This window comes from Gracilinanus agilis, chromosome 2, assembly GCF_016433145.1.
Source record: "Gracilinanus agilis isolate LMUSP501 chromosome 2, AgileGrace, whole genome shotgun sequence".
In the NCBI taxonomy this organism is placed as follows: domain Eukaryota; kingdom Metazoa; phylum Chordata; class Mammalia; order Didelphimorphia; family Didelphidae; genus Gracilinanus; species Gracilinanus agilis.
In genome coordinates this window covers 661,493,298-661,509,828 of record NC_058131.1, presented here as the reverse complement: position 1 = coordinate 661,509,828, position 16,531 = coordinate 661,493,298, and the positions used below count along the sequence as shown (strand labels likewise).

At 38.4% G+C, this 16,531-nt stretch overlaps 1 protein-coding gene across 1 annotated transcript in view; it reads right to left on the bottom strand.

Annotated features, from left to right (window-relative positions):
• MAT1A (methionine adenosyltransferase 1A) overlaps positions 1–16,531 on the bottom strand; it is a 39,054-nt gene that overhangs the window by 13,037 nt on the left and 9,486 nt on the right. Inside the window, exons 3-5 of the mRNA XM_044665799.1 lie at positions 14,514–14,636; positions 5,683–5,795; positions 2,132–2,275 (exon numbers count right to left, since the gene is read on the bottom strand). Of these exons, the coding sequence (XP_044521734.1) occupies positions 2,132–2,275; positions 5,683–5,795; positions 14,514–14,636 (380 nt within the window). The remainder of the gene's footprint in view (positions 1–2,131; positions 2,276–5,682; positions 5,796–14,513; positions 14,637–16,531) is intronic.

Below are 16,531 nucleotides of genomic sequence, written 5' to 3'. Positions count from 1 at the left end.
AAGGTCTGTGAGGAGGAACAGATCATCATATTTGGAAGGTAGATTTGGATTCATTGCCTAACAGCTTGACTGCCCAACTAAATCATTTGGATTTTATCTAATGGGAATGAGGGAACCACTAAAAATTTTTGATCAGAAAAATGAAATCATGAAAGTCATACTTTAGGGAATTTAATATGATGACTATGTGTAAAATGGGTTAAAGGGAATCATAGGATCATAGGCTTAAAACCAGAAATGATCTGATAGGCCAGTGATGGGCAAATTATGGCCACTGGCCCCCTGAAATGTTCCATCTGGCTGTGACATTATTCCTAATCTGACAAATACCATGAGTAGGATACAATACAATGAAACTTCAAAAGAGTTGCCTTAGAAACAGACTGACAGATGAGCATTTCCTTTCCTTTGGCCCCCTCTTTTAAAAGTTTGCCCATCACTGTTATCGGCCATTGAGTCCAACTTTCTTATTTTACAGACTATGAAACTGAGACACAGAGGGTTTAAATGATTTGCCCAGGTAGCTAGTAAATGACTGAGGCAGGATTAAATCTCAAGTCTTTCTCATTATACCACTTAGTTGCCTGGCAGAAGATGAGATTGACTATCAGAAGACTAATTTGGAAAGTGAAATAAGAGTAAATTAGCAAGGGCTACAATCCGAATCATGGCAGTGGCAATGTAAAGAAAGGGGTGAATATGAGACTCATTGCAAAGAGTAAATTGCTAACATTTAGTGATTAACTGAATATCAAGAGAAAGTAGAGAATTATATCCAAGATCACTCCAAAATGTTGAATGTGAGTAAAAAATATTACAAAGATTATAGTTCTAAAAGAGGAAAGAGAACCAAGGAAGGAGTGAGAAAGAATAGTCAGAGATAAGAAAAGGATAGAGTAGTGTCTTGGAGGACAAAGAAAGTTCTAAGAAAGAAGTGGTCAATAGTATGTACTACAGAGAAATAACAGAGAAAGAAGATGTAGAAAAGAAACTGGGATTCGTGATTAGGGAGTCTGTGGTGCCAACATTTAGGTAGCTGTGATGATATCTCAGTCATCCCAGATGCTCTTAAGTCTTCTACAGATATTAACCTATGTTACAGTTGGGATTCTTTCCCACTACCACATTCTTAATTACTTTCTTAGCTCCTCTCATCTCTTTTGGGGATATTCAGGGCCACTGTAACAGCAGGGAGCCACTCCTATCCTGATACCCACCTTCTACCATGAAGATCCCACAATGAGGGATCTAATCCTAATCCTCTCCTGCTGCTAACTCCCTGTTGTTCATCCTGGAAGTCAGTCAATGCAACCACACTAAATAGAGGCAGATTGATCTCTGTCCATACCTCCATGAAGTCTGTCCCCTAACTTAGCTGTAAAATGGGGAATCCTACCTTTCTCATAAGAGTTATCCCCCTGCCCCTGATTCCACAGCTTCCTCCTCTAATTTATTGTCTAGTTTGGCAACAAGGTGTATGGGGGATAGAACTCTAGACTTTGAATCAAACAGATTCAAATTTAAATCTTTTCTCATAATCTTACTAACTATGTGACCCTGAGTATGTCACTTAATGCCCCTCAAGCTTCATCTGTAAAATGAGGATAATAATAGCATCTACCTTTCAGGGCTGTTTAGAGAATCAAGTGAAAAAGCATACTTAAATACTTCGAAAATTCCATGTAATTGATACATAAATGTTAGCTATTATTAGAACTAATATGACTGAAGCCAACATGGATGAAGGTTCTCTGGAAAGTATCTCACTATTCTATTCCTGTTTCTCCCCATCCTCATCCTCTCTAGGGTGGCCTGGTATAATTATATCATAAGGGCTCTGACATCTCATTCACACACACACACACACACACACACACACACCACCACCATCATCTCATTTCAGGAGAGTCCAAAAGACTGCCCTAACCTTCTGGGGCCAGCTTTCTATTATTTATACCCTGAAATTAGTCATGTTTGGAGATAATTGTTCATTTTATAATGAAATGGCATTAAAAATTAATCTTTGTGTCTCTGAGGGCACCATGTTGATCCTATCAAAATTTATGAAGAGTCTCAGATTGTTGAGGCTTTTATTCCATGTCCTTCTATAAAGAATCAAAGGAAAACTTACTTGAGTTTTAGAGTCAGGTCTTAGCCAAGGGAGAACTCCTGTGCGTCTCAGATCTGCCATGCGGGCATTGAGTTTATGAGCAAGTATAATGGTTAGAGGCATACATTCTTCTGTCTCGTCTGTGGCATAGCCAAACATCAAACCCTACATCAAGAAGGAAATAAAGGGAGAGGAGAAAGAACATTTGAGATTAGCGTTCCAAATATATTTGCCATACCCTGGGTTGGTTGGTTCTTAAATTTCTCTGATTGTTTGCTTCAGCTGCAACCTTTTCTCAGGTGCCTTAACAAGTCTTGCCAAAATGATCTCATTCTCAAGATAAGTGACAAAGAAAGGCATATTCTTAGGGGGTCATTAGGTTCTTTTAAGTGTAAACCATGGTTAATAACTAGATGAAAAAGAAATAATTGAATTAACAGACATAGTATTTATTAAAAGAAGGAGCTTCTCATTTCAAAAACCTAAGAATTCATTCACTTTCAAACCAACCAAATTTAAATTTAGAGCCATTTATGTCTATAAACACACAAGTGCAGATGAAAGTTAAAAAAATAAATGCATGCCACAACATTTGAACTCCTTGAACTCTGAATTTAACTCTCTAAGCTGGTTTTTGTTTATCTGAAATTCCATTAGACTTGTGAAATGTTAATTCTGTTTTATAATAAAATTACAAAAGGATTTTTTATTTTGGACATTAACAAACATCCATGAGATGGATGAGAAATTGATCAACTGGAAACACAATAAATGGGCATGGATTAGTTATGAACCTAAGAAACAAGATTCTGAGGAAGAAACTCAAACCTAGATGGTGTGCCATTTATCCAGTCCTAACAGGAACAGAAATAATAACTAATTTAGAATCTAAATTCAGTTAGAGACTCACAGCCTATTATGCATCCTCTAGTTTACACTTAAAAGCTCTTCAATTGCATTCCATTTCAATTTAAACTTTATGAGTCAGACTCACTACCAGTTGGAAAGCATTTTTATCTATGGTATTTTGCTGTGACATTATGTCCCCATTCCTTCTCATTTATACTTTCAGAACTAAGTATATAATATTCCAAACATCCAAATTTCAGTCTGAAAAAAGAATGTGTGTGAACTAATATTTTCTTCTTCATTATCTAATTTTAAAATAGCTCTTCATACAACTCTGTTCTCTTTTCCGTCTATCTTTCCTCCAAGAAAAAAAGGCTATTTATTCTCATTGTCTCCACTTTCTCATCTCCCCATCACCTCTTAACCCTTTGTAATCTGGTTTCTGATCCCACTATTCCTTAGAAACTGCTCTGCAAGGTCACCAAAGATCCCTTATTTATTTGATATAGGTTCCTTTTCTTATTTCTCATCCTTCTTGCTTTCTCTGCAATGTCTGAAACTGCTGATCATATCCCTTAAAAAGTCTTTCCTTTGGGGGCAGCTGGGTAGCTCAGTGGAGTGAGAGTTAGGCCTAGAGACGGGAGGTCCTAGGTTCAAACCTGACCTCAGCCACTTCCCAGCTGTGTGACTCTGGGCAAGTCACTTGACCCCCATTGCCCACCCTTACCAATCTTCCACCTATGAGACAATACACCGAAGTACAAGGGTTTAAAAATTTAAAAAAAAAAAAAAAGTCTTTCCTTTTCAGATTTTTCTAGCATTGCTTTCTCCTGATTCTCCTCTGACCAGACTCACTATTCCAGATCAGCCTTCCAGTGAACCCACAGTTACAGATATAGTATATGGTGTTCTAAGCCCTGTATTAGGCATTAATTACCAGAACACACCCAATATAGTTTTCCTAACAATAAGTCTGAAGATTTATCATAGAAACTATGTCAAACACGTGAGTTTCAGATTTGATCTAATTTATGATTCTGAATTGATTACTTCTGGAATGAAATGTCTCTTCTGAGTTAAACCATTTGCTCATTGTTTTGCAATTCCACCAAAGATTGATGGCCAGATGGTGAAACTCCCTTTGCTGATGCAGGTTGGAACCTTTTCTTCAACTTATAGTCTTACAGAGTTGTTTGTAGTTCTGAGAAATTAAGTGACTTCCCCAGGGTTACAAAAGGCAGCATCAGCCAGGAGCAGGACTATGAATGTTGGTCTTCCTGAAAGTCAAGCTTTCCATTCACCATACTATGTGAATTATCATCTTCATTTGCAAAGCACTTTCTATACATTCTCTCGCTTGACCCTCACAACAGCCTATAAGGGATGTGTTATTATCCCCATTTTATAGAGGAGGAAACTGAGTCTCAGAGAGTCTATGACTTTTTCCCATTTCATCCAACTAGTAAATATCTAAGACATAATTCAAATCTAGGTCTCTACTGACTCGAACATGCATCCTACTATACCACACTGCCTTCCCTATAGAGAAATCATATATTTCCTGTGAGTTTATGAGTTTCTCATGCTCTATAATAAGAAGTTGGCAAATGTTTTTTTTAAACCCTTGCCTTCTGTCTTAGAATCAATACTGTGAATTGGTTCCAAGGCAGAGAAGCAATAAGGACTAGGCAATAGAGGTTAAATGATTTGCCCAGGGTCATAGAGCCAGGAAATATCTGAGGTCAAATTTGAACCCAGAACCCCCTGGCTCTAAATCCACTAAGCCACCTAGCTTCCCCTTTGGTAAACATTTAAATTTTAAAAACAACTATCTGGGGAGGGGAGGGGGGGAAGGATACACAACACATTTTTAGCTTAATCTGCATTTTTCACATTCTCTTCAGCACTTTCTCAAGTCTAGTCAACAAGAAAATAAATCAAGTCCTGATTTGTAGCATTTGCCTGTTCACACTGAAAATTTAACAATTGGTTCTCAGTAGTAATTAGGCATTGATTTCAGTACACTCTTGCATCTCAGACTTGTGTTTTATATATGATCATAAAATGTATACAAAGCATGGGCCCTTGGTGGTTATACTGGCCTTTTATTATTCATTAAGCTTATTTTGTATTACTTACCATTACTCTCTCAATTTGGAACTCAAAATTTTAGAAAACCTTAGTTTTCAAACAAAAACAAAAAATTGTTTTTACCTGTAATTGGGAAAAAATATAATATTGAAAGACGACCAAAAAAAAAAGTTACTCACAGTTGACTGTCCATTAGACCATTTTCACATTAATTGCCACCCACCATCCAACCGCTAATACCACATAATAAATCAATTCTTCTTTGAGAGAGAACAAAGAGAACTGAAAAGAAGTAGTAATATCCTCTTATACAAAGCCTGAAGGTTCTTCCAAAGTCCTTAGGCAACTTGGAAATCAATGGGAGAACTTTATTTGAGTAGATAGGGGTGGAGGAATAAGGCTCAGGAAATGTTGTTGATCTTGTAACATACTGGCCTTGACCCACAATTTGTAACTGGATAGAAATAAGAACATAGCAAAAGCAAACCTCATTTGATGCCAATAGATAAGAAATCCAAATTACTAAGATATTCTGCAAATGGTGACCATTTCTTCCCTGGAATGGACACAGAGAGTAACTGACTAAGGAGACCTGAATTATGGCTTTGCTGAGGTGAATGATGTCTAGTTACCTGGTCCCCAGCACCAACATCTTCTTCATTTCTGTCTAAATGGACACACTGGGCAATATCTGGAGATTGTTGTTCCAGTGCTACCAGCACATTGCAGGTCTTGAAGTCAAAACCTACAAGAGAGGAAAAGCAAATATAAGCTTATACATAATTCCCAGGTGAGCTGGACAGAGTCCTGCTTCCCAGGTGAACACATGGTTTTGTTCAATTCCCAATCCTGGTCTGGGTTCCTTTTTTTATTATTATTTTATATGTTCAGGAAAGCTAGGAGGCTTAGTGGATGAAGAGCCAAGCCTAGAGATGGGAGGTCCTAAGTTCAAATCTGGCTTCAGACACTTCCTACTGTATGACTGTGGGCAAGTCATTTAACCCCCATTGCCTAACCATCCTGCTCTTCTGGCTTAGGACCAACATATATAGTATTGATTCTAAGATGGAATGTAAGGGGTTTTTTTATTATATTTTCCTCACTTATATCCTCTCTCTGATTCATTTATTTACGATAAAGTTAGGCACAATCTAAAATTAATCAAAACTAAGAAACTTATAACCAACCAGAGATAATAATAGTATCTATCTTCCAGGCTCATAGCGCAGGTAAAATGAAATCATATTGTAAAGAGCTTTGCAAAAATGAAAACACTAGCTAGTCAGTCAACAAACAATTTTTAAGCACCTACTATGTGCCAGGTACTGTGCTGAGTACTGGGAAAGAGGGGGGTCCAAAATGGGCAAAAGACAGGCTCTGTCCTTAAGGAGTTCACAATTTAACATCTAGTTACAATCAAGATATCTGTGAGTAAAACTGGGGATAATCAACAGAATGGGAAGGCTCTAGAACTATTGTTGTTTTGCTGTTGCTGTTGTTGCTATTACCATCTACTTGCCTGTTAAGAAAAGAGGAAAAAGCTTGAAAGAGTCAAAGTCACAGAATAGAAAGTGTAATCTGTCCAGTTTTGCTACATAAAGGAGCCCCAAAAAAGAGCACTGAGGGATCCTGAGAGGAGACAGGAGAGCTAGATTCCAGTCCCAGCTCAGCCAAAGACCATCGTCTATATAACCTTGAGACAATCCCATCACGTACAGGAGTCTCGGCTTCCTTACTTATAAAGTAAGGAGGGACTGGAGTGGTAGATGAGATTATCTCAATGGTAAATGTGTAGCTATTTGATCCTAAAATGACACAAAACTCCCAGAGAAATCTCATTTATCCCATGAAATATTTCCATCTGTCGTGGCTGGAATTCTATACAACCAACCAAAAATGCCATTTCAGAGCCAGAGGCTTATTCCCCCTTAGTTATTATGATGTTCTGAATACTGAGAACTGGTCTAATCCAAGCAACTCCATAAAAAGTATAGGGCTCAGGGTGGCCTCAAGATGCCTAAAACAAGAATAAATCAAAATTAAAGCCAAGAGAAACTCCTTCCCCGGGTGGCTGGCTCCTCCTTCTAGCGAGAACCTCTTCACACACACAGTATCAGCCATGGATTTTGTATATGGACAGAAAAAAATGGTAGATACATGTTCTGAAGAGCCAAACAATCATACGGTTGTGGACAGAGTCTTTTGCTACAGAGACCTACATGGGAGGACCAATCAAAGGCAAAGGCTGGCAAAAGACTGTTCCATTCTTCAGGAATTCACTCATCAATGGACTTGCTTCATGGAAGAGCTAAGAGCAAAGTAGAAACTCTGAGGGGTTCTATGTGACTCTGTCCCAGAGAACAGATAATGAGATCTAATTGTACCTTCCTGCTGTTCATTAGCAGTAATACTGTGAAAGTGGAATTTGCTATAGTCAGAAAACCTAGGCTCAAATGTCACCTCTGACACTGACCTTGGAGAGTGTTACCTTGGAGAAGTCACTTGCCTCTCTGGCTCTCCATTTCCTTATCTGTAAAGTGAAGGGGTCAGGCTAAATAACTCTCTAGCTCCCTTCTAACCCAGATCTATGATCCTCTCAGCAGAAAGGGTCATCAAAAATACCAGGTTATTTTGCTTAACTGTTGTTCTTTGTTACCAAAAATGGCTCAATTCCTGAGGAAGGGTCATATTTCCGTAATAACAAAAAGCATCAACTATACTTTTTTTCCTTTTCAAGACTGAAGCCTGTGGGACAGAAATAGAAGGAGCTGCAATGCATGAAAAGAAAGGACAGTGGCCAAATAAAGTAATAAACATACTGCAGAACCACAGAATATGGCTTTCTGCCTGACTGCGACAGCCAGAGATTTCCAGAAATATCCACAATGCCAGATGATGATCAAATAGAAACTCTAGCACCTGTGTGCAGCAGTAAACAACACACAGAGCCACATAGCTGCCCAGGTGCCACAGGATAGAAACGAACATTTATTAAATGGTCAATATGTGTTTGGATTACAAATATTATTAACTTTAATAAATACTATAAATATGAATTATTTCATTTGTTCCTCACAACAACCCTGGGAGGCAGGTCCTGTTATTACCCTCACTTTATAGTTTAAGAAACTGAGGCAGACAGAAGTTAAGGGACTTGGCCAGAGTCACAGAGTTAGAAAGTGTGTAAAGCTGACTTCCTGGCTCCATGCCCAGTGGTCTGTGCCACTTAGCTGTCATGGACAACAGTCTATGAGCCATCTGCTACAGTAAGACAGGCTCACGAGGAAATACAATGAACTTTGGAGCTATTCTCTCACTCTCCTCATTTTTTACCATTTCTAGGGGAAACCCCTTCTGGGAACTATCTTTATAAAGACAAAGAGTCTTTCTTGACTAAGTTCTGGATAAGCTAAAATCAAGTGACTTTCTTGGTAGAGCGTGTTGAAAGTTCTGATTAGTAAAACATGCCCACTTGGCACTTTAGGAAAGTTTTAAATAATTTTGAACAGCGTGTTCCTTGAAGAGATGTCATGTAGGAATAGTCCTAAGAGCTAGCATAGTTGAGAGAAATACTTTAAAACATTTCTCTTAGCCTTCCTGGGCCTCAGTTTCCTCATCTATAAAATGAGAAGGTTTGATTATATCATCTCTGAGGTCTTTCCAAGCTCTAAATCTATGATCTAGGATGGTCTGTGATATATGAGCTCATAAATGTAGAATCACAAAAAGTTGGTTCCAATTCTACCTGGGCTATTAGCTCTTGTAATTTCGGGCAAGCCACTTATTTTCTTTGTGCCTCAATTTCCTCATCTTTCAAATAATTCTATTGGTCTCCAAGCTCTCTTCTAGCTCTAAATAGATGTTCCTATGATTCTATAATTCCCTTGTTTACCATGCTCAATCAAGGAGATAGCTGAGTGTTTGGGGGTATTGTCTCATTCAAGTATACCCAGCATAGAGTAAGAAAGGTGTCCTCTCCTCTCCTCAACCTCACTTACTTAAGATTAGTCAATAGAGAGAGCAATTAGTGGATTGAGAGCCAGGCCAAGAGATGGAAGGTCCCAGATTCAAATGTGACCTCATATACTTCCTAGTGTGACTCTGGGCAAGTCACTTAATTTCCATTGCTTAGTCCTTACCCCTCTTCTGTCTTAGAACCAATACAATGTATTGATTCTAAGATCAAAGATAAGGGCTTAAAAAAAAAAAAAAGAGTAGTCAATAGAGACATTAAGCAACAGTCTAAGAATTGTGAAGTATCTGATTTGCTTCCACATTCCTAAACTGCTGCTAACTTGACCCAAAGCTATGTTGCTTCATTGGAGAACAAAAGTATTCAAGAGCTAGTTTTACATCTTCAAGCATTCCTATAATCTCCTGTCTACCCAAAGTAGAATTTGCTTCCTGTCTTCTACCTCTTTCCCACCAATATTATTGTCTGGATGAATCTTAGATCAGAATCAAACTTGCCAGGGTAATACAACCAATAAAAACCACCCAAAATCGATATTTCAGCCAACCAATGATATTGGTGTAAAGGGGGAAAGAGAAAAAAATCATTAAATTCTATTTGGGAGACAGTGTGCACACCTACAAAGTATTTTATCGTGGGCAGGATTTTTTTTTAATCTATGTCCCCAGCAACTCAAGTTACACATTCTCAACTCCATGACTTCTCAATTCCAGACTTAGCACAGTGTCCATTATCACAAGCAGCCTCCTATACTTAAAGATATTTCTGTAGGGTGCCCCCAAATTCAAATTACTGTAAAGTTATGTCAGTACAAGGAAACCTGGTAACAGAATATAATTATTATCTAAAATAGTGCAGTGACTTTTTTTTCCCTGAAAGCAGATGAACCAGACACTTGACTTTGCCAGAGTCAGGGTGGAAAACTCCTATGCTTGATTCTCTCCATGTCCTCTACAGTCTAGCTACACTGGCCTGCGTTCTAGACCTTGAACAGAACACTTCATCTCCTATATCTTTGGTATGACTGTCTTCAATGCCTGAAATGTTCCATCTCCTCATCTCCATCTCTTAGTAGTTTCCCTGGCTTTCTTTAAGATTGAATTCTAATCCCAAATCCTACAAAAGATCTTTCCCAGTACCACATCTCCTAGTACCTTCCTCTAAGATTCTCTCTCTCTCTGTCTCTCTCTCTGTCTCTCTCCTTTTCTCTTTCTCTTTCTCTCTCTTTCTCTCTCTTCCTCTATCTCTTTCTCTCTCTCTCTCTCTCTTCTTTTCTCCTCTCTTTCTCTCTCTCTCTCTTTCTTTCCCAGTACCACATCTCCTAGTACCTTCCTCTAAGATTCTCTCTCTCTGTCTCTCTCTCTCTTTTTCTTTCTCTTTCTCTCTCTTCCCTCTCTTTGTCTCTGTCTCTCTCTATCTCTCGCTCCTCTTCTCTTCTCTTTCTCTCTCTGTCTGTCTCTCTCTATACACACACACATATATTCATAGTATACACCAGAGATAGAAATATATCTCATGTGTATTTTGTATACCTAATTATTTACATGCTGTCTTCTCCCTATCCATCCTAAAAGGCAGAGGCTAAATGCCATCAGGTCTTTGATGCTTATCCCACCAGATGGTTCTAAGATCTCTTGCCAATAAAGTCTCATGACTTATGCATACCTTTATAACATCTCTCAAATAGCCTCCCTTCTCTCTTCTAACATTGAATGACCTGGTACAGGTCCTCATCTCCTCATACCAGGACTATTACAATAGACTGCTGGTGGGTCTCCATGCCTCAAATCTCTCTCCACTCCAGTCCATTCTTCACTCAGCTGTCAAATTGATCTTTCTAAAGTACATGTTTGATTCTGCCCCCATTCCACTCAACACCATTCAACCAACCCCACTGGCTCCCTATTAGGATCTCTAATAGTATCAAATATAAAATCCTATTTATTTTTACAGCCCTTCAAAAGCGGGTCTTGTCCTACCTTTCCAAGTTTCTTATGCTATATTACCCACAGGGATCCAGTGACTCTGGCCTCTACTGTTATTCAATACTTACTGTTATCCAATATTAATCCCCTAATGTGATGCTCTATCTCTTTTCTTATTCTGCTCCAAACGATTGGTATTTGTGGGTTTCTTTTATCCTACTTCTTATATAGTATGATTCCTATGAGCAAGTACTATCACTCACTTTCGCATTCCTCCCAGCACATAACATCCTGCCTTGCATACAGTAAGTGCTCAACAATTATTTGTAGAACTTACTTCGCTTCTCAAGTTTTCAATGTGTAAAACTATATTTTGTGTGTGTGTACCAACCATATCTTGCCAGGTTATCATGAGTGTGACCCTGATAATATGTTATAATTTACAGATGAAACTAGGACTAATGGCTGCAACATAGAATAACAATCAGCAAATTCAATGACCAGCAATCACTCTGGCTGAGAAGGATAATTGTCAATATAATAGCCTGTGCATTAGGCTAAACCTTTGTTGTTTTTCAGGATTTTTTTCCTTCAGACTCTTCATATCCCCTTTCTGGGGTTTTCTTGGCAGAGTGCTTTTCTTCTCCAGTTCATTTTACAGATGAAAAAAGAGAGGCAAATAGAGTTAAGTGACTTGCTCAGGGTCATAAAACCAATAGATGTCTGAGCCCAGATTTGAATTCATTAAGATGAGTCTTCCTGACTTCAGGTTCCTGTCCTTAGGCTAAGCCAATTTTCCCTTAAAAATTGAGTTTGGGGGGGCAGCTGGGTGACTCAATGGATTGAGAGTAAGGCCCAGAGTTCAAATCTGAATTCAGACACTTCCTAGTTGTGTGACCCTGGGGAAGTCACTTAACACCCATTGCCTAGCCCTCATCACTCTTCTGCCTTAGAACCAATACACAGTACTGATTCTAAGATGGAAGGTAAGAGTTTAAAAAAAAATGAGTTTGAGAAATTCAAACATAAGTAAGGAACCCTAAATACTTTACGTAATAGTAAAAAAATAAAATAAGGGCAGCTAGGTGGCACAGTGGCTTGTAATAGGGAAGACTCAGCTCCATGAATTCAAATCCAGCCTCAGACACTAACTAGCTGTGTGACCCATTTGCTTCTGTTCTTCATCTGTACAATGAGCTGGAGGAGGAAATGGCAAACCACTCCAGTATCATTGCCAGGAAAATCCCAAATGGGGTCACAAAGAATCAGACACAACTGAACAACAAAACATTTTTAAAGTGGCCCTTGTCCTAAAGAAATTTAAAATCTATCTGGGGACTCAAGACTGTCAAACATTTTAAACAACAACAAACAATAAAATATTATAATTAAGTTCTAAGTTTTATGGCACCCTAAATAAACTTATAAACTGTAAGTTCAGAACAGAGAGAAATCAGTGCAAGTTCTGGTGGTATAAGTTTTCACTGAGGACCTGGAACTTGAGGTAGGTACAGATGACTCTGATATAGACAAAAATATGACTTAAATACTCTGATCAAGACACTGATCCAAGACAATACCAAAAGATTCATGAGGGAAAATGCTGTCAACCTCCAGAGATGAAATTTATGAACTCTGAGGGCAAATTGAAGTAGAATTTTCTTATTTCATTTAATTTAATTTTTTTGGTTTTGGGGGATATGGCTGTTATGGACATTTCTTTTGCATGATTTCACATGTATAATAGGTATCATATAGTCTTCTCAGTAGGTGTGGGAGGGGTGCATGGGAGGAAGAGAATTTAAAACTCAAAAATAAATTTTGATTATAAAAATAAATAACATGTTTTTAAAAATAAGATTATATGGGGAAGTGAAGTAGCTCAGTAGATAGAGAGCCAGACCCAGAATTGGGAGGACCTGGGCTCAAACCTGGCCTCAGACACTTCCTAGCTGTGTGACCCTGGGCAAGTCACTTATGGATGCTAATATTTTATATATATATATATTATATATTATTATGTACATATGTATGTATATATATTGGGTATTATTGTGACATTATGTTTTTGGGGGGCTTTTGGAGGGAGAGGACTATCTCTGGGATTTCATCAAAGTATAGATCAGTGATTCTCAAAGTGGGTGCCAATGCCCCCTGGTGAATGCTACAGCAATCCAGGGAGTGGTGATGGCCACAGGTGCATTTAACTTTCCTATTAATTGCTATTAAATTTTTTAAAAATTTCCACAGGGCTAAGTAATATTTTTTCTGGAAAGGGGGCGGTAGGCCAAAAAAGTTTGGGAACCACTGGTATAGCTCAAGTGGAAAGAAACTTAATAAAGAAAAGGCCTTTTCTATAACATAAAATGTTAGAGGGCTTCTTGACGCCCAGAGAAGGGAAATTTCTTGCCCATGGTCATACGGTTAGTATGTGTAAGAAGTAAGACTTGAACCAGGTCCTCCTCTCTTCCATCTGGTTTCTTCTATGTGTTCTTTTTTTTCCCTCCCTCTTTTCAATTATTTTTTTTTTCAATTTATTATTTATTTATTTCCAGTTTTCTTTTATTTCGGATTCCTAATTCTCTCCTTCCCCTATCCATTGAGAGGGCAAGCAATAGCATATCATGTCTCTATATGTCACTGCATATTTCTTATGCCAGTCTTGGCCAAGTGGTCTCAAATGCATGTGGGAAGTGTACACAAAGCCATATAGTATTTGCCACTATTTCAAGAGTCATGTTGCTCTCATTTCTAGCTTTACTGCTATTTCAAGCATACCTACCCTTATAAGATGCCCAATATTAGCCATTCACCTTCAGGCTCCTGATATTTTCACCGAGTATAATTTTCTAATTAATCATTCGATTTTTCACTCTACGATATTTGCAACAGCAGGCTAATCTTGGAAAGCACTTAGAAAGTCAAAGTACAGGGTCCTGCTGAAGAACAATGTTCAGAGGTGATGTTTGTGCTTCCAAAGACTAGGCTATTCAGTTGTTTAAATAAGATATTTTGACTATTAAGGTCACCCACCAGTGGAGTTGAATGATCCCATAACAGACAGCCTAAACAGAAATGTGTTTTCATCTAAGTCTGTTGTTGTTCAGCCATTTTCAGTCGGATCCAACTCTTCATGACCCCATATGGAATTTTCTTGACAAAGATACTGGAGTTGTTTGTCATTTATTTCTCCGCCCCATTTTACAGATGAAGACACCAAGGCAAATAGGGTTAAGTGACTTGCCCAGAGTCAAACAGCTAGTGTTTAAGTCTAATTGTGTCTAAATGTTGAAATCTATTTATCTAGGATATTCGGGGGTATTTACCTACAGGCAGTTTCTCTTCTCTGTGCTTTTTGTCAAGATGGAGACATGAGGCCATAGCTATCTGGGCTCATCTTTTTCTGGCATGGCCTTTGACCTCATCCTTGAATTCCTATGAGATGGACAGTGAATTTGTTTCACCCATAAAGGCATCTGAACAGCCTCCAAAAATCTGCTCTCATCCATGACAGAGATACGATCAAAACAAATGTGCTTTTTGGTCACGATGCTTTCTTTCCTACCTTTGGCTGAATCATCATAGCCTATATGTTTAATGGCATCTCGAACAACACGCTGATAATCTACCATGGCAACTGAAGTGATTTCCCCACAGAGTAGGACCATCCCGGTTTTGCAGACAGTTTCTGTGAATGAGAGAAGGGAAGAAAAGTCAGGACCCACATTTCAAGGTAGCAAAAGCTCCACACTGCCTGGCATGAGCCTCAAAGAGACATTGGAAAATCTTAAGAAGACTGGATGACAAAGCTGTAACTCAGAGGGGGTGACTGGGGCTTTGTCCCAGGTCACTGATATGAAAAGAGAGGATGTGTTTTCCTCACAGAAACCATCCTGCAATTCCCTTCATTATCCTCCAGTGCTCTATGTTACCATACAACACAGTTTCTGTCCAAAATCCCCTTCCCACCAAAGAGCTGGCAGTGGCCCATAATACCTCTTCCAACTCTTGCAGAATGTGGGTGGTCTTGGGATCAGACTGCCCCCTTTGGTCAGGCTATGCTTTGTACATGTACTATGAAATTAGTTCAAGAATAGACCAAATGAGCCTGTGACCTTAGGAAAGTAATTTATAGAAAGAGTCTTGAGAGTCTGAAGACCTAGATCAGATCCTACCTGACACTTCTGCCTTCATGACTTTAAAAAAAAGAATCACTCACCCTCCCTGGGTCTCAATTTCCCTATCTGTGAAATAAAGGAGTTGGACAAGAGAGTTTCTGATGTCCTTTCCATCGCTTAATCTTACAACCTATGACTTCTCTGAATCTTAGTTTCATTACCTATAAATTGATGGAGTGAGACAAGATTGATCTCTAAAAATTTTCTCCTCAAAAATTCTATAAATCTATCATCATAATCCTGTGTCTTGTTAAAATCAAAAGAATATGGGAAAAGAGCATCCCCTTAACATCAAGATGAAGAATCGTGCACCTTATACAGGTCTAAGAAATGCTGATAGAGGATGCTAATGATGAGAATGAAATTTAGATGGTGCCTCTGAGTTAATTAAACAGTAAAGTACTTTGGTCCATACTGGCTTAATAAGGAACCACAAGGGGATATTATGACATATATGGGAGAATCAATTAATTATAATATCATTTAACTTTAACCAACACAGTAGTGCCAAAATAATAATCCCTTAGAAAATTTCTCTTCTATTAAATGTTATCATGAATTAGAAATCCAAAGAGGGGAAAAGTTAAACAAGGGAGATATCTATGTTAATACCATTCTTGATATAATGAAGGCTTTAAAAGTTTTGTTTGTTCCTAGTCACTGCCTGATAACTTTCTGCAGGAGGCCCCAAATCTGTATGAGTATTCCCCTTTGGTGAAGATAGTCTGCCTTGTTTCCAATAAGACAAATTTCTCTTGGACTTTCTAATTGTGACCAAGATTAGAGAAAGGTTATGTGAGGCATTACTCTCCCAGAGAAGAAACCCATTTAGGACTGCTAAGAAATATCAAGCATCAAGAAACTTCTACAAAACAAAAAGATAAAACTAATGATTGGCATAATGATTTTGACCTATTAGAGATGTAAAAAAAAATGGGCCACTGAAAGACATTGGATTTAGGAGACAGGCTATTTGGATTCTAGTCCTAGCTCTGCTCCTAATTTGGCATGTGACTTAGATACAACTCCAAGATTCAAGTTCCTTACCTTTAAAATGAAAAAGATTGGGGATAGCTAGGTGGCTCGGTGGATAGAGAGCCAGGGACAGAGAAGTCTTGGGTTCAAATCTGGCCCCAGACACTTCCTAGCTATGTGACTTTGGGCAAGTCACTCAAACCCAACGGTTTAGCCCTTACCTCTCTTCTGCCTTGGAACCAATACCTAGAAACAATTCTAAAACAGAAAGTAAAGGATTTTAAAATAAAATGAAATGAAAGGGTTGAACAAGATTATTTCTAAGGTCCCTTTCACCTCTAACAATTTTAATCTATCCTTCAGGACTGTGCCTAGCCCCTAGGAAGAACTTATAAATGCTTATTGACTGTCCCAAGAGGCATAGAAGCAC